General features: G+C 45.2%; 1 protein-coding gene across 1 annotated transcript in view; it reads left to right on the top strand.

Annotated features, from left to right (window-relative positions):
• Positions 1–302: 302 nt before the first annotated feature.
• The window catches only part of LOC310667274 (atrial natriuretic peptide receptor 1-like), a gene marked incomplete at its 3' end in the record, with an annotated part of 32476 nt that continues 5651 nt past the window's right edge, over positions 303–27127 (top strand). Inside the window, exons 1-11 of the mRNA XM_083419111.1 lie at positions 303–389; positions 1763–1835; positions 5848–5995; positions 7338–7424; positions 9810–9953; positions 12716–12837; positions 14782–14923; positions 18243–18291; positions 20447–20551; positions 24238–24357; positions 26547–26640. Coding sequence (XP_083275237.1) covers positions 1787–1835; positions 5848–5995; positions 7338–7424; positions 9810–9953; positions 12716–12837; positions 14782–14923; positions 18243–18291; positions 20447–20551; positions 24238–24357; positions 26547–26640 — 1060 coding nt within the window. The 5' untranslated portion in view covers positions 303–389; positions 1763–1786. The remainder of the gene's footprint in view (positions 390–1762; positions 1836–5847; positions 5996–7337; positions 7425–9809; positions 9954–12715; positions 12838–14781; positions 14924–18242; positions 18292–20446; positions 20552–24237; positions 24358–26546; positions 26641–27127) is intronic.

The following is a 27127-nucleotide window of genomic DNA, read 5'->3' as shown; positions in this document are numbered from 1 at the left end:
CTACAGAGAAGGCCCTCTGCCTAGTTCCCTGTAGCTTCACTTCTCGCAGTGAGGGAACCCCCAGAAGGCCCTTGGAGCTGGACCTCAGAGTCCAGGCTGAACGATGGGGGTGGAGACGCTCCTTCAGGTATACTGGGCCGAGGAGGGACCCTCTTCCCTTTGATCAGGCTCAGCCACAAAGGAATATCCTGGTGCCGTGCTAATGTATTATTAATTCCGAAATCTCTTTCTCTTTGTGCTCAGTCTGTGGGGATGACATCTGTGAGGATGACGAGGGCTGCTCCACGTGCCCGGCTGACTGTGGTGAATGTCCATTGGCAACAGACATCAGGATCGCAATTGCCTTACCAATATGTCTGGTCTGCACCGGCTTTATTCTGACAGTCGTGGTACGCGTTAAGTAGAACTTCACCGTCGCTCAACTGCTCTCCTCCATGCTTTCCCCCTTTCCTCGCCTGGTCCCTCTTACTTAATCTTCATTTTATAATGCAACGCAGCATAAACACAAGTTCTACTTCTTTGCTGCCCTCTTGGGTGTACCTGGATGAGAAGCAGCCATCGCTGGCTCTGCCTCACAGGGCGAGACGCATTCCAAAATAGGCAGTTGTTACCTCTTGAGTGTGCCTCCTAGGAGATTGTCTGACAGCTGAGGACACTTCCTTCTGTGTTGTGTTTGCAACGCAAACTGTCTCTCTGCTTTGTGAAGTTGCAGAAGGGGACTCGGCAATGGATAATGTTTGCCTCAGATTCTGTCTGTAGGCATTTTTTTCTAGCTGGTAGGAGAGAACTGAAGAAATCTGACTCTCAGTCTTTCAGATAAACACTATGGGGGGGGGAGAGAAAAAGTAAATGTTTCTTTTGCCCCCCACTCAAAATGATGATGATGATTATGTGAAGCACCGATGGTGCAATAACCTGTCATGTGAATTTTACCAGTGTCAGGAATTCAAGAGAAACCAGTCTAAATCTCTGCTTATAGATTTCTGAAACATTAAGTAGTATGCACAACAACAACAACAACTTATTTATTTATACCCCGCCCATCTGGCTGGGTTTCCTCAGCCACTCTGGGCAGCTCCCAACAGAATATTAAAAACACGATAAAACACCAAGCATTAAAAACTTCCCTAAACAGGGCTGCCTTCAGATGTCAGATAGTTGTTTATTTCCTTGACATCTGATGTGAGGGTGTTCCACAGGGCTGGTGGCACTACCGAGAAGGCCCACTGCCTGGTTCCCTGTAGCTTCACTTACCACAGGGAGGGAACCACCAGAAGTCCCTCGGAACTGGAACTCAGTGTCTGGGCTGAACGATATGGGTGGAGACGCTCCTTCAGGTATCCTTCATGCCGTTAATGACCGCCTCTCCCCATGTAAACTGTCACAGACTCTGCCTTATGATCTGAGGCCCTTATTTGTGTGCCTCCTTCATGTGAGGTCCAGAGGGTGTCAACATGAGAATGGGCCTTTTCTGTGGTGGCCCCCCTTTTTCTGAATTCTCTCCCCAGGGAGATTCACCTGCGCCTTCATTACACATCTTTAGTTGCCAGGTGAAAACATTCCTCTTCAACCAGGTCTTGGGCTGATTAATATTGTACAGCCTTTTAAATGTCTCTGTGGGAAAGTGTATGTGTGGGATATTGTTTTGCTGTTTTCATGCTTTTATCCTGTATTTTATTCTGTGAACCGCCCTAAGATCTTATGATGAAGATCTTATGATGAAGAGCCTAGGCATGAATTTGCCCTGTCATGCTTTCTTTAGTGGTTCCAGTACCAAAAGCAAAAAATGTTTTGGGATGAAAGCTGGATCATAGACTTCAGCTGCATCAAACAAGGTCTGTAAGTATTAGTATCATTACCATCATCATTATCATTTCATGGAAATGACTCAAAGCAACTTAAACACACACAGCAGAAATACTAAAGCCAATTACAATAAATACCGCATTTTCCCGTGTATTAGACGAGGTTTTTTGACTCAAAAACCATGTCAAAAAACTGGGGTCGTCCTATACATGAATAGTGGGTGAGAGGAAAGTGGCGTGCCGCCAGCCAGCTGGTTGGCCAGCACACAACACCCCCACATGCCGTTGTGGAAGGCGTGCACTCTAGGAAGCTCAACAACTTTGGGCCATCTCCCCTAATTTTCTTTAAATTTATCCCCCCCCCCCCGAAAAAATAGGGGGTGTCTTATACATGGAGGCATCTTTTACACAGAAAAATATGGCACTATGAATAAAAACCTAATAGTTTCTTGTATTAATCAGACTAGAAAAGAATAGGAAAGATCTTTACACATCAGATCAATACTTTCTGCACTAAGAAATGCAAACCGAAATGGAATGTGTAAAATTTAACCATATACAGTGGTACCTTGGGTTACATATTGTCAGGGGTTCAGGAGCAGAGGCACAGGAAAGGGAGGAAATGGAGAGCGAGGGGGAGGAGTCCGAAGGAAATGTCAGCGAGGACAGCGGTCCGAGGTCTCTGAGTCTCTCCAGCGAATCGGAAGATTCACAGAAAGGGGCTCCCGTGGTCAGAGCAAGGGGGGTTCCTAGGGGGACACCCCAGGAAGAAGGGGCCAGGGGGGACTCAGAGAGCAGCAGTTGGAAATCAGGACCAGCGTCCACACCAGAGTGCAGAAGGGGGGAGGAGTCCCAGGCATCGGGATCAGGCGGCGCACGCCCAGCGGGAGGACATGAGCCAGGATTGGCCACGCCTCCATCGGAGAGCGAGGAAACGGTCGAGAGGAAGGTTGAAGGCTGCGCGCGCGCGCCAAGTTCAAATGTACAGGGGGGTGCAGCAGTTGGCAGCCCGGATAGGGAGCCAGGTCCCAAAGCCCGCCGAAGAGAGCGGGAGGAGTCAGGGGGGTCTACGTCTGCGTCGGAAGAATCCAGGAAGGAAGGGACCCCGGGGGGTAGCAGGACCCAGAGGAGAAAGGAGAGACGGAAGAGGTGGAGTAAGGCTAGAGTCTTAAACTGGTGTACAGAGGGCGGAGATTCAGATGGAGCTTCGCCGGTCTAAACCCTAGACGTAGAGCTGGGGCGCTCCGGTTTGAAAATGGAAACTGTACTTCAATAAAGACATTTGTGTATTACTACCGGCTAGCGTTGGTCCTCTGTGAGCTGGGACCTGGAGCCAGCTCTGACACATATGCTTCAGGTTACAGACTCCGCTAACCCAGAAATAGTACCTTGGATTAAGAACTTTGCTTCAGGATGAGAACAGAAATCGTTCTCCGGTGGCATGGTGGCAGCAGGAGGCCCTATTAGCTAAAGTGGTACTTCAGGTTAAGAACAGTTTAAGGTTAAGAACGGACCTCCGGAACGAATTAAGTTCTTAACCCGAGGTACCACTGTACTGTAAGAAAATTACATAAGGAAAAGCCCTGTGAGATCAGACAAGGGGCCCATTCCCTCGCACAGGGCACAGGGGGCAAGGGGGCCTTGCCTCTTTCCCAAGCCTAGTAAGTGCTGGGGTTTGGGAAGAAGGTGTGAGGGATCTGACAGGTCCTAAAGCCCTCCTTCCTCCTTCCCAAAGCCTTGCTAGCACTTGCCCAGCTTTGGGAAGGAGGCAGGTGGGCTCTAGGAACCTGCCAGAGCCTAAGGCCTCTTTCCCAAAGCCTGGTGTCTCCCTTACCCGGTTTTGGGAAGGTGGCTTTTATTGAAGTGAGGGTAGCGAAATCTCATCTAAGAAGCTCAAATCATATATATGACTGGCACCCTTCTTTGGAAATTAAACCAATGTCCACACTTCAACTTTACTTGCAGTAACTTATAGACGAATTAAAACATAATATTTACAGTCACATGCTTCTCCAAGCATGGGCTTACAGTCTCTTCTTTTAACTTCCAAACAACTGTATTTTCCTCCCTTTTCAGAACTCAGCACTCAGCCATCTTCATCTCAGTTAGGCCATGCCTTGCAGCTCCTATGGGAGATTTCCACTTTTACCTTCTCCTGCATCTTTGCTCTCTTTCCTTCAAGCAGAGAAGAAGCACTCCAACACTCCATTCAACTTAGCAGTGTTCACAGTGGATTCTATAACAAATTCATCTTGCATCCCATAAAATGGAGCTTCTCTTTCACTAGATACCTCCCATGTGACCAACGCTAGCCAATCACATGAGAACTACTTCAGAACTCTCTAGAATTCAGTTATCAATCAATCAAATTTAAATACATAGTAAAGCATGCAAGCATTTACAATTTTGGTGAATTAAATTACTATACTTAACAGCTTTGGGCTGTGGGGAGCATCAAATATTACCAAGGTCTGCCCCTGTTTGGATGGCTTTCAGTTATCACCTGCTCCTAAGCCTCTGCAGGAGAAGGAATTTCAGCAGCTGCTAGTTTATTAAGCCAGAAGTGGCATTTGATACCATCTGGGAAGCCCTCTGAACCAACTATGTAGCCTGCCTTTCTTAAGCTGATGGATGGAGGGGAATGTCAACTTTAAACATAATATATCATTTTGAGTATGAGTACTTCATACAAGAGTTTATGGTTTTAATGTAATATATTAACAGCACTTTCCGTTCGTGATTTGATTCCTCTTTTTTCAATTATTTGTGGATTTGTTTTTTGGTTTTGATGAGACTTTGCTGCCCTCCACACATCAGAGACCCAGCTAACGAACTTGTTCTGTTGAAAGCTAACAAGACCAGACAAAACTATTAGTGCTACTGTCAGCATGGATCTAGCAAAAGAAAACACCCCAAATTGGGAGGCATAAATTTAGCATTCAGAAAGGATAAACAGGCAAAAGAGATGATAACACTGTTAATTAAAATATCTGGAAACGTAGACATAAATATGCAAATCTGACAGGGAAGCAGTAGCGACGGACAGAGCTGTGCAGAAAGACGAAAAGATGAAACAGTAAAGAAATTAGGAAGCTAATCTTGGCTTTTATTAAAAAAAAAAAATATGCAAAGCCAAGTGTTTCATCATTATGTTGAGTCTGAAAAGTGTGTGTGTCGAATAACCCAGATGGCTGCAATAAAATAAATTCTGATGCCTTATCTTCACTGTATTAAAAGCATGACAGCCAAATGATTCAGAATATTAACCATGCATGTAAGCCAACCTTTAAAAAATTCAGAAAGCTATGCAGACCCTTCTATATGATGGGTCAGTTCATCATCACTGCTAGCAGGGAACAAACACTCAAATGGTACTTTTCCTTGGCAATCACTCGTAGCCGAGTAAGATTGTCTTCCATAATCACGGTCTCAAAAGTGAGTCCGTAAGTGACTGTGGAGGCCAATTCTGGACCCACACGTCCTTGCACAGTGGGGACATAGGTTTCCGGTCGGGAGTTGATCATAGTGCGGGTTTCCCAAGCGTGCCTTCCTCTTAGCGCGTTTCTCCCTTGTGTCCTGAGTTTGAGTGTCTTCAAAACCCATGGCACCTTTGGTAAAGGCTGTTCTCCAATTGGAGCACTCGCAGGCCAGAATTTCCCAGTTGTCAGTGTTTATGCTACAGTTTTTAAGATTTGCCTTTTTGAGTATCTTTAGACCTCTTTTGTTGTCCACTGGCATTACACTTTCCATCCTTAAGTTGGGAATAGAGTAGTTGCTTTGGAAGATGATAATCAGACATCCAAACAACATGACCAGTCCAATAAAGTTGATGTTGAAGAACCATTGCTTTGACACGGTGATCTTTTTAGATTTGCCTTGAGAGAGTCTTTGAACCACTTTTGTTGACCTCTCCTCAAATGGTACTAGAAAGGTACCAGCAGAGCAAACAATTTGCAGATTTAATCCTGGGTTCATAATAATGTTCAAGTATTCTTGCCAATGTGCATTCAACCAACCTAAATCTAATTTCCTGTTTCATCAGAATACATGGCAAGGACTGCAATGGGGAGCACCCTGAGTGTGCCACGTCGACCCAGCACCTCCAATACCAGCTGCCTCACGACACTGAGCTCCTGTACAGCAGCTGCCAACGCTTCCAAGATGAACTATTTTACGCAGACGGGGATCTAGTAGGTGTATTTTGCAGTCCTTTCACTCTGTTCTGTTACTGGAACATGGGAAGCTGTTTATGCTGAGTCAAGCCTACGCTCTCTTGAGCTCCATAATGAGGCTGCTGTCAGACCAAAGGCCTGCCCTGTTCAGCTTCCTGCTTCCCACAGTGGCCGAGCAATTGCTGTCATGAAAAGTTCATAATTTCTCCCTGGTGCCAATGGGAGATCTCTGAGGAGATTTCACCCCTCCCATATCAAAAAATCTCCTGAGGAGTCTGCTGATTCTGCAGAGAGGAGGAGGCATGTTCTGCTCTCTACATATTCTGCTCCAGCACCACATCAAAGAGTCGGTCAGTGAGAGAGTCGGTCAGTGTGTGGGTCAGTCAGTCAGTCAGGGAGAGAGAGACTGAGTGTTAAAGATTGTGTGTTTAGATAAGGTTGCTGCTAAGAGCAGCTGCAGGCACTCAGTGCGGTTCAACATTCTTTATGCTTAGACCTATTTAGCTCTGTATATAGTTGTATAATAGTTGTAGTTATAGAATAAAGAGAATATTCTACAGAGCTGCTCTCCGAGTTGTTTATATACTCTGCTGGACTCTGCTATACTCTGCTGTACGATGACTGTCTTGTTGGAGTGAATCCGGTGCTCACAACTCTAAGCTGTGAGTCCACAGCACTTTGATCTGTTCCTGTGCAGAAGGTGGTCTCTGGAAGTGCTACCCAGCTCGCCTAGCCCAGTCGGGGCTGAAGTGGATGAGTCCAGTTAGTCACACTGGCTCAAGGGCGATGCTGACAATCTCCTCCCAATGCAAATACTGCTTCCAGTGATGGGATTTTCCTCAGGGGAGGAAAGCATCGAATTCTCCCCGCTGCAGTGACTCTGATAATTTTTGTTCCCCCACAGCTGCTGCTATTTGCATATTAAATACAAAGGCACATGTTGTCCCACATGGTTTGGCCAGCCGCTGTTAAGCTCACTAATGACTCAACTATATAAGTAAAAAAACAGTGTTTTGAATGCATTATAAACATACAACACCAGATGGCACTGGAGAGTAAAAAAAAATTCTATGTGATTTTCCATAGCGGTTTTTTCCCCCTTTTGTTATAACGATTTAATTTCTAACTTACTTATAGTGGGGGTTTTTTTCCTGTGTGTCGATCCACCCTAGGTGAACTATGGCTTGTTGCCACCTCTCAGCCTACCTCTTGTGAGGATAAAAGAGAAAAGGAGAAGAACAATGTATTGTGGGGTTTTTTGCACCACAGATAATATAACTGTAATAGATAAATATACGGAGGGGTTGTGAGTTTTTTATTTACGTCTGGTTGCTAAACAACTGTCTTTGCCTTCTTCCAGTGATGGTAGAACAGTGGCCATCAAGAAAATAATGAACAAGACGTTTACTCTCACCAGGACCATCCGTAAAGAAGTCAAACAAGTAAGGTAAGCTACTTTTAAAAGTGTTATGGGTGCCTTTATAGATATGCACACAAGTGTGCGCTCCTTAAATTTGAATTCACTATCCACTTGTTTCAAAAAGTGAACTGGGACCTATATTGCCTTTACTGGCATGTTTAAATGTGTGTTTCAGGATCAACTAGACAACTTGTCCTATGATATCTTGTATGTGCTGAAGGTATGCTAAGAAGTCCTTCCCACATCCCTTCTTGTTTCGAAGCTAGCAGCAGTCTCTGAATGGCTGAGAGAAACAGGGGTGGACCTTGGTAATATGCTGCCCCGTTGAGGCCATTTGATGTCCTTCCACCAGCCCTCGCAGCACCAACTTAATCTGGGTTTGAGGAATTTATTTCCCCAGCTACTCTGGGTGCCTCCCAACAGAATATTAAAAACATGATAAAACATCAAACATTTAAAATCTTCCCTAAACAGGGCTGCCTTCAGATGTCTTCTAAAAGTCAGATAGTTGTTTATTTCCTTGGCATCTGATGGGAGGGCGTTCCACAGGGCAGGTGCTGCTACCGAGAAGGCCCTGTGCCTGGTTCCCTGTAGCTTCACTTCTCGCAGTGAGGGAACCGCCAGAAGGCCCTCGGTGCTGGACCTTCATGTCTGGGCTGAACAATAGGGGTAGAGACGCTCCTTCAGGTATAGAAAAGTGGGCCTTTTTTATGGAGCGGGGAGCGGGGGAGAGACAAAAATAAATACTGAAATTCTCAGGAAATGAACCCATGTGACAGAAGCCAAGAGTCCATGGCGTGATCTTGAGCCACGTGGTCAAATAAGAGTCCCTCCTAATAAATGAGAAAAAGTAAAGACTTCACTACCAGTGGAACCTCCCATTTTGGCTCAACTCTTTTTGTCTCCATCTCTATCTCCCTCACTCCTCACATATCCCATTCCTCTCTCTGCTGCTCAGTCACAACTGATCAGAAGTTCTGTGGGCCCTCTAATGATCCAGGAGTGGCCAACATGGTTCCCTCTTGATGATGTTAGACTACAACTCCTATCATCCATTACTGTTGGCTACGTTGGCTGGCGTTGATGGAAGCTGCAGTCCAGAAGCTTCTGGGGAACCTCATGTTGGCTGCACCTGTGTACTGTGCTTTTTAAAAAACATATATATGTTTAAGGGTACTCTCATTTTCCTACTCATATTGAAATACTGCACCTCAATGGGGCCATACTTACCGTATTTTTCGCTCCATAAGACACACTTTTTCCCTCCTAAAAAGTAAGGGGAAATGTCTGTGCATCTTATGGAGCGAATGTGTGGTCCCTGGCAGCGGCGGAGCTGAGGACTTTGGTTACCGGAGCGTCGGGGGTGTGGCACATCGCCCGTGCGAGCATCCTAATGGCGGCACCCGCGCGAGGGGGTGGGAAGGGGCGAGGCGGGGGAAGAGGGCTTTAGAACACTCTTTAGAGTTCCCTCCATCTGAGGGGTTCTGTGACTTGCATGAGAGCAGCCAGGAGCCAGCTCAGAGGGGGATCTTTCTCCCTCACACGCTCTGTCAAATTGAGACGGGGAGCTTTTTTTTTTTTTTTTTGCTTTCCTCCTCTAAAAACTAGGTGTGTCTTATGGTCAGGTGCAAGGGATGCGGGTAGCGCTGTGGGTTAAACCACAGAGGCTAGGACTTGCCGATCAGAAGGTCGGCAGTTTGAATCCCCATGACTGGGTGAGCTCCTGTTGCTCGGTCCCTGCTCCTGCCAAACTAGCAGTTCGAAAGCATGTCAAAGTGCAAGTAGATAAATAGGTACCGCTCCGGTGGGAAGGTAAATGGCGTTTCCGTGCGCTGCTCTAATTCGCCAGAAGCAGCTTAGTCATGCTGGCCACATGACCCGGAAGCTATATGCCCGCTCCCTCGGCCTATAGAGCGAGATGAGCGCCGCAACCCCAGAGTCGGTCACGACTGGACCTAATGGTCAGGGGTCCCTTTACCTTTACCTTTATGGTCAGGTGTGTCTTATGGAGTGAAAAATATGGTAGATTCACAAAATGTTTAGGGGTATGTGCACCCCTGTGTCCCCCCAGAAAAAAGCATTGTGTCCATCTATAGCAGATTGTGGGAGCTAGAACACACACATACATATACACACACAAATTTACAGACCAATCCTATGCATATCTACTAAAAAGTAAGTCCTGCTGAGTCCAGTGAAACTTACTCCCAGTAAGTGGGTTACAGGCTTACATATGGTTTCAACTCCCAAAGCAACTACTTCACAGTGGCTATGGAGTTGTTCTGGGGCTCAAGCCATTCTCAAGGTCCCTTCTCAAGGAGAGGCTTCTTTTGCAAGGGAAATTGTCCAAAATGCAATGTTGTGTTCTTAGAAAGTATATGGCCCAACCTAATTCCTGCCTGCTTGTCACAGAGAACTGGACCACCCAAACCTCTGCAAATTCATTGGAGGCTGTATTGAAGCGCCAAATATTGCCATAATCACGGAATACTGTCCTAAAGGAAGTTTGACTGATGTGCTGCTCAATGAAGACATCCCTTTAAACTGGGGCTTCAGGTGAGAGAAAGGTGACAAAGGTGGAAGTCAATGCTGGCATTTTCCTCACAGTTACTGCTTGGGATGAGGGAAATCTGTCAATTTTAGTTTCTCGTTCTCTCTCTCTCTCCCCCCCCCCCATCTTAAATTTAGTTCTGCACCTCAGTTTGTTTGTTTGTTTTAATTCTCATGGAGGTTCACCCACATTTTAGTCCAAATTTATTCTGATATGTGATTGTTTATTGTGGAATCTGCCTTGTAAGGGTTTGAGTTCCTGACACCTCCAAAACTGGTGAGCTCTTTTAAGGAAGCCACCTAAATTGTGGAGCTTTGTTTAACTAAGGTTGTTGAGCCAAAGTTGTATGAAGGAGAACTGGGGACACCTCACCCATCCACTGAAAGGGCTAAATCTGGCATGTTCAGAATACCTGGAGAGGGGCATGTGCACAAGGGAACAGCACTGAGGAAGAATCGCCTGCCATCCTGTTGATATATATCAGGTGTCAGCAAGGCTTACTGGGCATGGGCTGGATCACTCCCAAGGAGATCCTCAATGGGCCGGGCCAGCACAGCGCGACAGCAGCAATCACATATGTGCATGTCTGTGGCGCCGGAAATTGCTTCTGCGCATGCCCAGACGCCCAAAATCACACCTGTGCAGAAGCGATTTTCAGCATCTGGGTATGTGCAGAAGCGATTTCCAGTGCCTCGGAAGAGAGTCGGTACCAAAAAATGCAAACTATGTCATACCTCACCCCAATATTCTTTCAGCATCCTGAGCGGCTGGTCTTTATAGGCTAACAGTAAGATGGTTTCTGTTCCCAACAGAAGTAGCATCAGCATTTGTAGATTAAAAACGAAGAATAAAAGAATCCATTAGAGTCGCTGCCTCCCAAGGCAGGTAGAAATAGGTGAGCAAAACAGGGAGCAGGTATTGCAGCACTCACAGCAAAATTTCTTTCTTTCTTTCTTTCTTTCTTTCTTTCTTTCTTTCTTTCTTTCTTTCTTTCTTTCTTTCTTCCTTCCTTCCTTCCTTCCTTCCTTCCTTCCTTCCTTCCTTCCTTCCTTCCTTCCTTAAAGTGTTAATAACAGAAGCCAGTATTTGGCGGGGCAGAGATTGTCTTGCTGGTGTGATTTGCATCATTCCCTTCATGGACAAATTCTCAACAAGAAAAAAAATGTAGCTGCTATATTGATATGAGATAAGATTATATATAGATGAAATAACAACAAAGCCCTCACTGACTTTCAGACTGATAAGAAGGTATGTGTAATCATTTCACCAGATGGTGTTTTTGATAGAATATGGGATTTTAATTACAGCCAGGCATCATTAGGTAGATAAGATGCCAGTGTGGTGCTGAGCCTGAAGTGATCTTTTAAGAGTGACTGACAGAGAGAACCTTACTTTGGGATCAAATTGCTGATTAGATTTTTTCCGTGTGAGTAGGGCCATAGGGACGCGGGTGGCGCTGTGGGTTAAACCACAGAGCCTAGGACTTGCCGATCAGAAGGTTGGTTGCTCGGTCCCTGCTCCTACCAACCTAGCAGTTCGAAAGCACATCAAAGTGCAAGTAGATAAATGGGTACCACTCCAGAGGGAAGGTAAACGGTGTTTCTGTGTGCTGCTCTGGTTTGCCAGAAGCAGCTTAGTCATGCTGGCCACTTGACCCGGAAGCTGTACGCCGGCTCCCTTGGCCACTAAAGCGAGATGAGCACCGCAACCCCAGAGTCAGCCACAACTGGACCTAACGGTCAGGGGTCCCTTTACCTTTATGCTTAATAATGTAGCTTAGTGCTTACAACCCAGCCTAGCTCTGACTGCGTTTCATCTCTGCTGGACTCTGGATGTGTGCTCAGTGTGTCCAAGGCATGAGTCACTATAAATCGTCGGGGAAGGCTGTCGGAACTCCCTAGAGCTGTACGCTGATGGGAGGAACAGGCTGGAAACGTTCCTGTCGTTTGCCTGGGGGTTGTCCATGCCCCCAGCTGACCCGACAGATCGGTCCCCCACAAATACTCTAGTTAAATGTTCATAAGTGTATCAACCAAGCACATACATAGATCAGCACAGGAAGACCGACCTGGAACCATTTTGATTCCCAAACTGACCAAATGTTTTCTCTGCAAGTTCAAAGGAAAATGGAAAAGTCTCCCCATTGTCTTTTCCTTCACAAATCCTGTCTTAAGGGTATGTCTGTGTTTGAATAGGGTGTGAGCCTGTGACCTGGCCCAGGAACTAAGTATTTATCACTACAAAAGAATGGCCAGGCTCCCCAGGCAATCCAATCAAGTAACCTGCCAGACAGGAGATAAACAATGACAGGAGAAAAACAACATTCAAATTTCTGTTTTAAGACTGCCTCTTCTGTGATGTATGTATGATGTTTCTGGGGGTGGTCTTGATCTATAGGATGGGAATTTCAAAAGTCTTTATAAGGCTTTGCATGCCATTTTTCTGGGTCCCTCCTCTCTCCTGCGGGTGAGGGGAGCACCCTGTTGCAACAGATCAATAAAGATCAAGCTTACTAGTTGCTTTGCTTCTCAATATTCTCTGGTTGGCCTCTGTTATTCTCTCCTACCAATAGGGAACCTATGTAAGGACTCTATATGGGCTCTTGGATACCCCATAAGGGAAAAGGGCAATTTTTGTTTACAACAGATGCAAGTCAAAACATCACTGCAATCTTTGCCCATTTGTTTCACGGAGCTCTTGAAGTGTAAGTCTAGCCCTGTGGTTTAGTAGGCCATATTAACACTGATTATTATCTCCACCACCTTAGGCTTTCTTTCGCCACAGACATTGCTCAGGGAATGGCGTATCTTCACCAGCACAGGATCTATCATGGGCGATTAAAGTCCACCAACTGTGTCATTGATGACCGCTGGGTTTGTAAGATTTCAGGTAAGCGTAACAGGAGCTGTTCTCTCTGTTCTATGGAAAAGTGTGAGTGGATATTGCCTTATTATGGGATAGTGCTGCTGTTGTCCTCGCGGTCGCCATCCCCACATCTCCTGAAAAAGACGAATCTATGCGACGTTACTTTGCAAATGTCAAATGGCTCAACTTAGACCCATTAGCAACAAACAGCAATTAGCAACGTGTCTTCAGGGTGGGGTTGTTGTTTTTGAACACACGTAATGTTTATCATTTAATATAGGAGGTTCTCTTTGCTATTTCTCACAGCCGTATTGTGAACACTCACTGGATAACGGTAAAAAAAACAAAAAAAAAAAAAAACCCAAATGTTTGGCAGATCAAACTCAAAGGGTGTTGAAGGAACAGACTGGCAGATACTCTGTGCATAGATAATAATGTTCAAAGTGCTTCACATATATGAATAATCCTTGCAAGACTGCTATAGGGTAGATGATCAGAACTATTATCTGTGTATTGCAGATGTGGGGGGCTGATGCAGGGAGACAGTAGCCTGTTTTAACGTCTGCCTACTGAGCTTGTGATACAGACAGGTTTGGAACCAGGGACTGTCAGGTTTGCCGCTCCTTCTCATTCAGCCTGACGCACAGATTCCAAACACATCTACTTACTCCCTAGTGAGTGTGTTTAGGATTGTAGCTTAGCCACTATATTACAGTAGCCCTTGGGCTGTATACAGCATGTCACGTGCATCATTTTATTCACCCCTTTAGTCACATGTACCCTTGGGTAATTAATGAGTGGCACTTAAGAAACTAATTAATTAATTAAAATATCACGTCAGGACTTGCTCTGCTCCCCAAGCAATGCTCCCCAGCTGTTAAGATCTTCTCAGTAGGATCTGTCATAGATTACACCCTTAGATAATATGCATTTGTAGGGACGTGGGTGGCACTGTGGTCTAAACCACTGAGCTTCTTGGGCTTCCTGATCAGAAGGTTGGTGGTTCAAATCCCCACAACGGGGTGAGTTCCCATTTCTCTGCCCCAGCTCCTGCCAACCTAGCAGTTCAAAAGCACGCCAGTGCAAGTAGATAAGTAGGTACCGCTGCGGTGGGATGGTCAATGGCGTTTCCGTGTGCTTTGGTTTTTGTCGTGGTGCTCCTTGCACCAGAAGTGGTTTAGTCATTCTGGCCACATGACCCGGAAAGCTGTCTGTAGACAAATGCCAGCTCCCTCGGCCTGAAAGCAAGATGAGCGCCACAACCCCATAGTCACTCATAACTGTCCAGGGGTCCTTTTCCTTTTACCTTGTCATAGATTAGACCCTTATATGTTATGCATTCCAAGGGAATGAGCTAGGGCTTTCCCAGGCAGACTTCCCTGGCTCCATTCCCGGAGAGACTCAGGCAGGGAGAGGAATCTCACCCTGCCTCCCCATATCTGGAATTCAGATAGCAGCATCTCCCTGCAGCTTAATCTATTTGGGCCCTTGCTTATGTTTGGAGAATAGTCCTCCTTTCTCTCAGTCATGGTGACAGCCAATCAGATTTAACTATGTGACACCAGCCCGGAAGGCAGACCAAGCTAGTTCAGAATGACAGCATGTTAGCTGTCCTGTACAGCCCATTGCGAAGCGAGACAGTCAGATGTTCATCCTTACTGAGTGACAGCTGTCGGATGCGGGAAAGGGCTGGCTGCTACTGACAGAACTCTGAATGTGAAATGCTGATGCTGAATATTTAAAATGCGACTAATATTCTGACATCCAGGGAATTTGCTCTCGTCCTCATGTCTGGAATTTGCTGAGGAGAATTCATTTCAGCTCTAAACTGAATCAGCCCATTTCCCAACTGAGAGTGTTGAAATGAACATCTCCTGTGACACTCAGTTCAAAATAATGCAAAACAACCAGGGGACATTTCTGATTCTTTTTTTTCCCCTTCCCCTCCTTTCCTTCTCTTTGTGTCAGACTATGGCTTGCAGTTCTATAGAAAAGAAGATTATTTAATGGAGTCCGATGTTCCCCATAAGCACTTCACACAAATATATCTGGCGCCTGAGGCCCACGCCACACCAAACTTTGAACCAACTCCAGTTGCAGATGTGTACAGGTGATGATGATCCTAAATGGGTCTCCCCCACTCCCCTTTTTAATGTATAATCGAAGTAAGCTGTGTTACTATATGACGGAACAAACATGGGGGGTTGCTTTTGTGTTGCTGGAATTATTCGCTGTTTTGCAAATAAGCTGTGACTACTGTACTCCTGTTTTGGGACGTGGGTGGTGCTGTGGTCTAAACCACTGAGCCTAGGGCTTGCTGATCGGAAGGTTGGTTGTTCGAATCCCCGCGACAGGGTGAGCTCCCGTTGCTCTGTCCCTGCTCCTGCCCACCTAGCAGTTCAAAAGCATATTAAAGTGCAAGTAGATAAATAGGTACCACTCCAGCGGGAAGGTAAATGGCGTTTCCATGCACTACTCTGGTTCGCCAGAAGTGGCTTAGTCATGCTGGCCACATGACCCGGAAGCTGTATACCGGCTCCCTCGGTCAGTAAAGTGAGAAGCGCACCGCAACCCCAGAATCGTCCGTGACTGGACCTAACGCTCAGGGGTCCCTCTACCTTTACTGTACTGCTGTATGACAGATTATTCTTTCATAATCACACTGAATGAGAGAAAGAGAACGGGACAAAGCGTTACTTCTGTGCCCCCATCAGATCTTCACAAGGCCACCCAGCAGAGCTTTTCCAAGTTTTTGAGGCCTTCTCTAACTCTGTTTCCCCCAGATGATGTTACTAATCAAGTACCATCAGTCCTAGCCAGTATGACCAATACAGCCGTACCTTGGAAGTCAAACGGAATCTGTTCTGGAAGTCTGTTTGGCTTCCAAAACATTCAGAAACCAATGTGCAGCTTCTGATTGGCTGCAGGAAGCCAATTCCTGATTGCAGGAAGCTCCTGCAACCAATCAGAAGCCATGCCGGACGTTCAGATTCTGAAAATTGTTCAAAAACCAGAATACTCACTTCTGGGTTTTGATCTTTGGGGAGCTGATTTGTTCAGGAGCCAAGGTTTTTGAGATCCTAGGATTCGACTGTAGTTGAGGGGGTTAGAAATTGTTAGATAAGAGCTTACATCTAAGCCTTCAAGCATAGTATCTGAGCTGTTTTTAACTAGCAGTCTTATGGGTTCTCTGCTTGGTCTGCTTTTATTATTCCGTTGAGTCTCCTTCTGTGTTTTTTTATTGTTCTGTTTTATTTATTGTTAATATTATGAATAGCTATTCATCGTCCCAGGAGCAGCATACTCGTTTTTCAAAGAACTGAACGACGTAGACTGAAGTGGCACAATCTGGGATCACTTGGCAGCATGAATAATTTGTCCCCATTATGGCAGGCAGTTCTTCAACCCCCTGAGGCCATTTTGGGGAGGAAGAGCTTAAACTTAACAAAAACACCTGCGCTCGGTGTCATCTGTTGCATGTTTTGCACCCACAGCCTGCTATGTGCTTCTTCAGCATATCATCAGACTGGCCTCTTTGGAGGTGTGAAAATGAGTGTAATGGATCAAGTCCTCTAATGTTTGATCCTCTTTTAGCAATGCATCGAGGTTAATTCCCATTTAGCAAGTTTCAAAGGGGTTTCGCAGATGTTTCATCTTCTTAGATATAATGTTGCCAGATACAAAAGAGGACATGGGCTCCTGCGCCTTTAATGGTGTAAAGTGCATGTCAAACTAAAATCCCCTCTTATGCATGACTGTTAAAAGTGCAGTCCTTTTTCCACCTGTATGGTGATGACAATCATCAGTCTTCCGATTGTCAGCTGGAGAGTACACCCACATTTGTACTGGGCAATTTCTGAAGGTTCCTGGAGGCACCTCTAGCATGTTTGTTTTACATTTATACAGTGGTACCTTGGTTTTCAAATGCCTTGGCACTCAAACAACTTGGAACCCAAACACTGCAAATCTGGAAGAAAGTGTTCCGGTTTGCAAACTTTTTTCAGAAGCCGAACATACTCCGTTTTGAGTGCCACACTTCTGTTTTGAGTGTTACACTGAGCTCTGTCTGTTTTTGCTATTTATTTTGCATTTTTGTTTTTGCGGCTTGTTTTTAAAAGTCTGGAATGGATTAATCCATTTTGCATTACTTTTAATGGGAAAACACGCCTTGGTTTTGGAATGCTTTGGTTTTGGAACAGACTTCCAGAACTGATTAAGTTTGAGAACCAAGGTACCAATGTACTGGGGTTAAAGCGAACTTTATTTCATTAGCCATAGGGCATAACAATGTTATTTATAAGGAATGGGACCTGTACTTGGTTGAGTTCATTGAGCGGGAAGATGGCACACTATCTGAAGTAGACAGAAGCACCTCACTGTGTTAAATAATTGGCTTTCATTAATCCGCTCCTTCATGACTTATTTAAAGATACTAGCCCCAATCCACCTGAAAGTTGGCTGTTACTTAAGCTACAACCCTGTGCATACTTTCATGGGAGTAAGCCCTACTGTACAGAGGGGGACTTATTTCTAGGTAGATATACATATAAAGGTAAAGGTACCCTTGCCCGTACGGGCCAGTCTTGCCAGACTCTAGGGTTGTGCACTCATCTCATTCTATAGGCCGGGAGCCAGCGCTGTCTGCAGACACTTCCGGGTCACGTGGCCAGCATGACAAGCTGCATCTGGTGAGCCAGCGCAGCACACGGAAAGCCGTTTACCTTCCCGCTGGTAAGCGGTCCCTATTTATCTACTTGCACCCGGGGGTGCTTTCGAACTGCTAGGTTGGCAGGCGCTGGGACCAAACGACGGGAGCGCACCCCGCCGTGGGGATTCGAACCGCCGACCATGCGATCGGCAAGTCCTAGGCGCTGAGGTTTTACCCACAGCGCCACCCGCGTCCCTGATATACATATAGTTGTGCCTTAAGTTCGATTGAAATTAATTGAAATTAAACAATTGTAAGCCAAAGTATTGTTGCTTTTAATGGGGCTTAATCATGGCTGAGTTTAGCCAGATGAGAGCTTTTTCAAAGTTGTCGCCTCTTCTTGGTAGTGGCCCCACATCTGTGGAATTAAATTTTGCTTGAGATTAGGCAAGCTCCACCCGTCGATTGTTTGAATGAGCTCCGAAGGTCAACTGCTTCCACTTTTCAAGACTGATCTAAACTGAGCTTTTATTCTTAGCTTACTGTGTCTTCAGGTTTATGCTGGAGGATTTGTGCTGGCTTTTAAGATTATTACGAATTCCGGGTGTTTTAGAAATTTTTAGATAAGTTTTGCATTGCATGACAGTTGCTTAATTTCGTCTTCGCATGCTGCTTTGTCGAGTGTTTTCTCTTGAAAATTGGCTCCTGCATTTACAAACTAAACTAATCATTCTGTTTCCAATGTTCTGCCACTGGCAATGACTTATCTCCAATTTTGCAGCTATGCCATCATTTTAATCGAAATAGCAACAAGAAGTGACCCTACCCTGGTAAGATCTATGATGAACTTGACTGTTCTGCTCCATTTGGGAATGATTTTGTGTGTTTTAAAATTGTAGTGGTTTTGATTGTTTTTATAATTGTATACTTTATTGTTGTAACCTTATAAATCTTAGAAATCAATAATTCCGGGGTGTTTGGGGGGAGCTGGGATTGTGGGAGACTGCTTTTGGGGAAAACGGGCAGAGATAAGCAGTTAATTATTACTGAGCCCTCAGGTCCCCCCCCCCCAAAATGTTAGATTTTCATATATTTTGTGCAAAATCTTGCATAATTTCCAAATTAACTTGATTGGTTCTTCGGGTAATTAAATATCTGCTTTTAAATACTTGAGAATTAGAGTGTTATCTTGCTTTTGTTATGCTGAGAAGGCCAGAATGTTTGAGTCACACACCCTTGCTTGGGTCATTTTAGAATACAGTGGTACCTTGGTTTATCAACTTAATCCAGTCCGGAAGTCCGTTCTTAAAGCAAAGCATTCTTAAACCAAAGCATGCTTTCCCATAGCAGCGGAGGACTCAATTTACACTCAACAGCAAGCGGAACATGTTTCGCTTCCAAGGCAAAGTTCACAAACCAAAACACCTACTTCCGGGTTTGCAGCGTTCTTAATCCAAGTTGTTTGTAAACTAAGCTGTTCTTAAACCAAGGTACCACTGTACTCACAGATTAGTGCTTCTCTGTTGACCTGTAAACCTTACCAGCAAGGTAAGGTGATCGTGTTTGTGCTGGTCCCGAGGGTTAACCGTGTGGCGAGGTCCAAGTCCAGTCCGAGGTCAAGGGTGCGGTATGGAGGCTGTCTGTCAAAGCTGAAGCTGGGTCCAAGGCAGGGAGTCGGGCGAGGTCAGAAACTCTGGCAGAAGGGCAGGACAAGGTGCAGGCAGGAAAAGGCTACCAACAACGTTGCTCCCGCAACTTGGGACTGGGGCTGGCTGGCTTTTATCTGCTCCAAGGCATAGGGCAGCCCCGGTCCACAGGTGACTCACCTCTCCTGGCCTGGAGGCAAGCACTCCTCCTGCGGGAACTTAGTTCCCTCTGCCTCTCTGCCCTGAGCCTCTGCAGCTCAGGAGAGGCTGGAGGGTTACCAGACCCAAAGGCAACCTCAGCTTCCCCTGACGGGGCTGAGAGTGGAGCACCTGCAGGCAATGGGTCCTCCATCACCTCAGGAGCCAGAGCAGACTCAGCTGGTGCCTGCAGCTGAGGATCCAGCACAGGTGAGGACCCTTCAGGCTCAGGCCCCAGCCCCGGCTCACCTGGTTCTGGAGGCGGGAACTCCTGTGCAGGCTGGGATTCCTCAGGTTCAGCCTCCGAGTCCGAATCCCAGGCCATCGCAGTGTTAATTGTTTACATGCTCACTTACCTTGAAACGAACAGCATTCAAGTCAAGAGCTGTTGAATGAATCTTCTTTTGTCTGAACTTGGGATGCCCTCCTGGATCCTATAACAGAGCCTCAAACTGTGTTGAATTTGAGGTGAGGGTTTTTGCAAGATCGTGAGAAGAGCTAGAACGGGTTGTAGGAATTCATTGAAAAGCAGAGTATAGATGTCTTTGGGTGGCCTGCTCCCAAGAGACTGCGATCTCCTCAGAGTTAAAAACTGGCAGTGATCTAACCCCCTTTTCGGGGGTTTAGATCAAAGTTGTTGAGCTTTTCTTAGGAAGGAAAGCCCTGGTTTTTTTTTGGTTCAGGTCAAAGTTGTTGAGCTTCTTTGGGGGAAGCCAGTGATCTACCGGTGATCTACCACAGAGTTCCAGTGATCTACCTGTTGGATGTGCCTGCCTTAAAGCAACACACACACACACACACACACACTTTCTTGAACAAAAAGGGGCAATATGTGAAATTTTGCTGTGAATAAATGGCACCAATGACAAAACTGGCGATTCTAAAATATTATTACTGTTATCCTTTTATTTGTTTAATTTGTAGACTGTCCTTCATCTGTAGATCTCAGGGCTGTTCACAGCATAAAATGTATTATATAATAATAATAATTTATTATTGTGACACCCATCAGACTGGCTTGCCCCAAAGCATGTGATTTGAAAGCCAATGTCTGTAGAGCACGTGACTCTTGCTGATTTCTGTTCTATGATTACAATCTCCTTAAAAATAAATAAATAAAGGCAGTATTTGTGTTTTCCAGAAAGATGATACACAATCAGAGGAATATTCTTTGTGCCCCGCTTTGACAGAATTAATATCAGAAAAATCTGAGCATGCCTGTCCCTGCCCTACAGAATATGTAGAGGTAAACTGAATGCTAATATACTCCTGTCTTCTTTATGGTGGAATTATTGTTGCAGAAGTGGACTGAAATTGCCAGCTGGGAACTGCCTTGGCCTGCGGCTTATCCATTTAATACCAGCTTGATCTGCAGAAACCAGCAGGTGAAGTGTTCTGTGATGATGAGATGAGCACTATCATCTGCTACTATCAGTGGATCAGGCTGCTGGGAAAAGTACAAGGGGTCTGTGAAATGTTTGGCAATTGTAGCAGACATGATCCACGATCCATGTTGCCCTTGAAAGACAGGGAAGGTTTCTTTTTCGCTTAAAAACAACACACACACATGCAAGAAGAAGAAGAAGAAGAAGAAGAAGAAGAAGAAGAAGAAGAAGAAGAAGAAGAAGAAGAAGAAGTGGGAAGTTTCCAATTCCTCCTCCAAGACTCTGCAGAACAATGTGTGGCTTTAATATTCCTTAAAAATAGTATTATTCTGACAAACTGAAATGTCAGCTTGTCTCACAAAAACAGAATGCAGTAAATGATGCTTTTAATATGCAGCTACTGGAGTTTTATGACTTCCTGTGGTTATAAACTGTCAGATCCATGATCGTATTTAATAGTCGTTGTGCTCTAGCTTCTGCATTTGAAAGGTGGCTGTCAATGAGCCAAAATATGTGTCTGGAGGGGGGAAAGTCTGTCTAGTTTAAAAGAATTCAAGCGTCACCTTGTCATTTTAGTTTGTCTGCATGGGGAAAAATAGATTCGGGGAAGCCAAGACCACTTCCCCCTCTTACTTGTTTCTTTCAGATTACTCTAGAGCAGGGTCTCCAACTTTTAAAGACTTTTTTTAGCTGTTTAAGACTACAATCCCCACCATCCCTGGCCACTGGTCCTGCTAGCTAGGGATGCTGAGAGTTGCAGTCCAAAAACAGCTGGAGATCCAAGTTTGGGAAATCCTGCTCTAGAGTAACTATCATATTTTTTGCTCTATAAGACTCACTTTTTCCCTCCTAAAAAGTAAGGGGAAATGTGTGTGCATCTTATGGAGCAAATGCAGGCTGTGCAGCTATCCCAGAAGCCAGAACAGCAAGAGGGATTGCTGCTTTCACTGTGCAGCGATCCCTCTTGCTGTTCTGGCTTCTGAGACTCAGAATTTTTTCCCCTCTTGTTTTCCTCCTCCAAAAACTAGGTGCGTCTTGTGGTTTGGTGCATCTTATAGAGCGAAAAATACGGTACTTTGAAAGATCTAGCTACATTGCATCTGTATATTTTCTCCTATAGAGTGCACAACAATTAGCTAATTGAACTCACATTTATTCCAAAGTTTGATGATTATTGGCTTGTAGCAACACAGAGGTGGGCTTTTTCATCTGGTGGTGCCAGGGTTGTGGGATGCCCTCCCTGCTAAAATAAGAGTGGCACCATCAGTGTTGGCATTCTGAAGACAAGCATTCCCCTGAACTTAACTTCTGATTCTGTCGTTTTCATTGTTGCACTTCTGAATGGTTTGTTTTGCATGGACAGGCAGAGTCCTCCCAACCCCAAGCGACCCCTGAGTGGAATAATGACTCAAGACAACGTGCTATGGGATTAAAATCGGCCACAACTTTATTAAGTTTCAGATGTAGGGAGAACTTGGCTCAGGCATTGGGTGTTTATCTTTCCCAGTCCCCAGCCAGGGATCTGGGAGACTTCAGGGTTATCCAGAACGTGTGGGGATTGGGCTGGCTCTGGAGAACATATGTTCAAGCAGAGAGCCCCCCCTTTTTTTGCTGCCGTTGAAGGGGAGAGCAATGACAACCTCTCAGCATATGGCCAATGCCTCCCCCCAAGACCCCTTTAAGGGGAACCCTGGGATCACCGCTGCAAAGGGAGCGTGGGCACCACTTCACACCCTTCCCCCCATTTAGGAAGATAGACTGAAGGATTCCGCCCAAGGCCTGAAACCACCAAAGTTGTGACATTTTGCTATGGGAAAAGCAAAACCTGCCAATGCAGGAAAATTCTATTCCGGCCCTCCAACAGTGACCATGACGTAGCAGCGCCTGCGTACCTGTGGAGAAGAGGTTAACCTGCAAAAGAAGACTTAACTGAGGGAGGGGAGGGTGGGAGAAGCTCTGGAGCCGACTGACGCTTCGCAGGTAGGATTCACCTTCTGTTGTGTGGGCAGGGTGGTCCCTCCCCTTATCTGGCCGATCCCCTGGCAATGCCTCCCCAGGGGGGATTGGGCGATTGGCTGAGGTAGGTGGAGACCTCCAGGTTTCCAGCCTGGGGAGGATGAAGGCAGCCCAAACTACCAGGAGCCGCACTGGGATCTGGGGGGCTGCGTGCGACCATGCAAAATGCGCCCCCCCATTTGATATGGGGAGCGGTCATTACTGTATATTTTAATTAAGGCTGTTTTAATGTCCCCATGGACCTGTTGCTGTGCATTTTAATCATGTATTGATTTTATAGGTGCAAGACCACTTGGGAGCCACTTGGACGTACAAGTGGTATATAAATTAATAAACAGTAATAATACGTTTTGATAAAGTGTTGAGCCTATTCTGGCAACTGCTGATGGTTAAGAGATGCTGATTGTCAGAAGCCAGAACCTCATTTGAACTGGAAGGAGTGACATACTATCCTGTATCTTTTTCTTTTTCAAAATTATATTTTATCAAATTTCCAAAGTTTCACATATGCACTTCAATACGTAGTAAATTTTTCTTTTCTTTTGTCAACTTCCAACCCCCTTTTATCTCTTCCCCTCTGCTGAACCCTACTTTCTATCTCTTATACCATAACAACAATACTATAATCTCTAATTCCTTCTGTTGCTCATAGTGAAAACCCTGCTTGCGAATTCATCATACTATAATAGTTCTTTCAATAGTCCGAAAAAGGCTTCCATTCTTCCATAAAGCAATCACCATTAGGTTCTCTTATTTTAACTGTTAGCTTCGCCAGTTCTGCATTGTCCATTTTCTTACTTATCTATTCATGTTTGGTGGAAACTTCTTCCTTCCATTTTTTGTGCATAAAAAAATCCTAGCTGCAGCTGTTACATACATACAGTGTTGTTTTTTCTGGGGGTACGCAGGGGTACGCATACCCCTAAACATTTTGTGAATCTAAGTTTGGCCTCATTGAGGAGTATTTCAATATAAGTAGGAAAATGAAAGTACCCCTAAACATTTTTTTAGAAAAAAGCACTGCATACATAAACAGCTTAAACAGCTTTTTTGGAACTTCTGTCCCCATAATAATAATAATAATTTATTATTTATACCCCGCCCATCTGGCTGGGTTTCCCCAGCCACTCTGGGCGGCTTCCAACAAAACACTAAAATACAATAACCTATTAAACATTAAAAGCTTCCCTAATAATAATCCCTAAGAGAAAAGCTTCAGGGTTGTTTTGGTTTTTGGTTATAATCACTTTGAGCATCTTTTTTATCTCATCATATATCATTTCCCAAAATACCCTTGCTTTCTTACATATGAAAAAAGATTCAGCTACCTGTTTACACTTCCAGAAATCATTAGAAACTTTCTTATACATGTTAGGCAATTTGCTAGGTGTTAGATACCATCAATATATCATTTCCATATCATTTTCTTTCAAAGCATAGCAAGCATTAGCTTTCATATCAGCTTTCCATTTCAGCTTTTCCCAAGCATCCACTTGTATGTTATGTCCTAAATCTTCTTTCCTTCTTGCAGCTGATCAGGAAGTGTAGGAAAAGCAATCCAGCACAAAGGCTTACCTTTGAGCAAGTCAGGAAGTTGCTGCAGAAGATGAACCCAAACAAAGTTAGCCCAGTTGACATGATGATGACTTTGGTAAGAATCGTTCTTAGTTGGACCGGAGATGACAACTCGTGGATGTGCTTGAAGCACATTCTTTAGGAATGCATATTCCGTGTCACTTGTTTGAAGACAGTAAGGTGGCAGTAAGGAAAGAGGGCATATGATTTTATGAATTAGCAAAGATTCACACCTGCCAATACCAAGGCATAGTTCCTCATCGTTATCTCTGTACAACAGACATTGTGCAGAAGCATTATGCTCATAAAACTAATGAGGATGTGAAGGGCGGGTACTTCTTGCAAGGGGGATCCAATGGACAGGAAAGAGGTTGCTTAACCATTTCTTCACCCACTGATACTCCTCTATATATGTTTAGGGGAGTTTTTAATGTTTGATGTCTTATCATGTTTTTAATCATTCTGTTGTGAGCCACCCAGAGTTGCTGGAGAAACCCAGCCAGGTGGGTGGGGGCGGGGTACAAATAAATTATTATTATTATTATTATTATTATTATTATTATTATTATTAATTCCAGGCTATTTTAATAGTTCCCCACTCCATCCCAGCTTGCCTGTGAACTGAAAGTAAGTCTACCTCTGGCAGACTGGTGGAGGTTGCATTTGTGGGATATAACTACTTAGCATGGGAGCGGTTCAGCATTCCTCTCTCCTGTTTGCTGGTCCTCTTCAGGAAATGGACCTACTTTCAGCAAACATGCTTAGGGACATGCATTTCTCAAAGAAAGAGTGAGCATTGGTTACCAACCATTGGTTACAGTTACAGTGGTGCCTCGCAAGACGAAATTAATTCGTTCTGCAAGTTTTTTTGTAGAGCGAGTTTTTTCGTCTTGCGAAGCACCACGGCGGGGAGGGGTGGGGAGAAGCAGGGCAGCTGCCGCAGCCGGTCCTTGGACTCACCCGCGCCTTGTGGACACCGCGCGGCGCGGCTGCTGGAGGGCGGCGGGGCTCAGGAGCGCGACTCCGGGTGCAACACTGGCTGCTGGCAGCAACGGCTCCTGAGGGGAGCGCGCGAGGGCGGTGGGTAGCGGCGCGAGGCAGCTGGAAGGTCGGAAGGTCGGCCGGAAGGTGGGAGGGAGCCGGAGGAGCCGTCAGCAGGAAGGTGGGAGGGAGCCAGAGGAGCGGGGAAACGAGCGTGTGACCGTCGCCATGACAGGAGAGGCAGGGCTGTTTCGTCTAGCGAAGCAAGCCCTTAGAAAAATCCGTCTTGCGAAGCACCTCAGAAAACGAAAAACCCTTTCGTCTAGCGGGTTTTTCGTCTTCCGAGGCATTCGTCTTGCGGGGTACCACAGTACATGGGGAGGGCGGGGGAAGGGGGATCTGATCAGATAAGCAAAGGAGGATTATACCTCTTTATTTTAAAATTTCCTATTTTTCATCATTCCTGTAGGCTCAGTTTCGGAGGTTTCTGGATAACTGTGGTTTTCTGATTTAAGGGAATTAATTGTCTGGTGAAAATCTAGTGATCAGTCATGATATGATAATACTACAACAATGGTGTTTTCTTATTATTAGTTTTAATACAGAAAAAGCCCATGGAATTATACACACATGCACAGACATTTAAAATAGATTTACAAATGTAAATGTCTGAGATCCAAAATGGTTCCTTGTAAAATAAGTTAATTCTGCCACAAGGAACAGTAATTTTATCATAAATGCTATTGTCTACCACTCGATCATAGATTACATTTATTAGAAATAGTAAAGGAATTTAAAGACATTTCCTATGGGGTAGATCCTGGATAGATCGAGTTTACTGTATACTCCACGGAAGACTTCTGTGTGGTTTACAAATATTAATTAAAATATTTATTTTAAAAATGCTAGTAAAAGCAAACATTGAAAATGAACTAACATAAACATGTGAAATATAAATAAAATCAGTAACCGTCCCTTCACATTACGTGTACAGCTGGGGAAACACTGGTGTGCACAGGGGAGGTTGTGTCTAAAAGCAATTTATTGGCTTTCAATTTGCAAATGCTCTCAGGCATCTTTGAATCGTGACGTTAGGATATCTCCAAGTTTGTTCTGTTTTATTGCTGACGGCTTGTGGGCCTAGCAATGCAAGGTTGTCTCACAGGCCTTTCTGCAGAAGTCTGGTAGCAACGTCAGCGGCTGGTAAATGCAGCGCCCATTATCTGCCACAGAACGTCCGACGAGGTTGCTTGCGTTGAATACATTTTTGTTCTGCCTTCCTAGATGGAGAAATACAGCAAACACCTGGAGGTGTTAGTAGCAGAAAGGACTCAGGACTTGACGCATGAAAAGCAGAAGACAGACCGCTTGTTGTATAGTAAGTGAATCGCACCAGTGGCAATACAGCTTATTCTGATATAAAGGGACCCCTGACCGTTAGGTCCAGTCGCAGACGACTCTGGGGTTGCGGCACTCATCTCGCTCTATTGGCCGAGGGAGCCAGAGTACAGCTTCCAGGTCATGTGGCCAGCATGACTAAGCTGCTTCTGGCGAACCAGAGCAGCGCACGGAAATGCCATTTACCTTCCCGCCGGAGCCGTACCTATTTATCTACTTGCACTTTGACGTGCTTTCGAACTGCTAGGTGGGCAGGAGCAGGGACCGAGCTACAGGAGCTCACCCCGTTGCGGGGATTCGAACCGCCGACCTTCCAATCGGCAAGCCCTAGGCTCTGTGGTTTCGACCACAGCGCCACCTCCGTCCCATATTCTGATATATGGCTTTGCTAAAGGGACTTCAGTTCTGTGAGTGCTCCCATCATGGTCCTGTCAATAGCCCGAGTAAGGAATTCAAGGCAAAAATCC

Source organism: Podarcis tiliguerta (assembly GCF_965153285.1).
Source record: "Podarcis tiliguerta genome assembly, chromosome: 17".
NCBI classification, from domain to species: Eukaryota; Metazoa; Chordata; class Lepidosauria; order Squamata; family Lacertidae; genus Podarcis; species Podarcis tiliguerta.
Note: the sequence above shows the minus strand (reverse complement) of the source record. Positions and strands in the feature narration are given on the sequence as shown.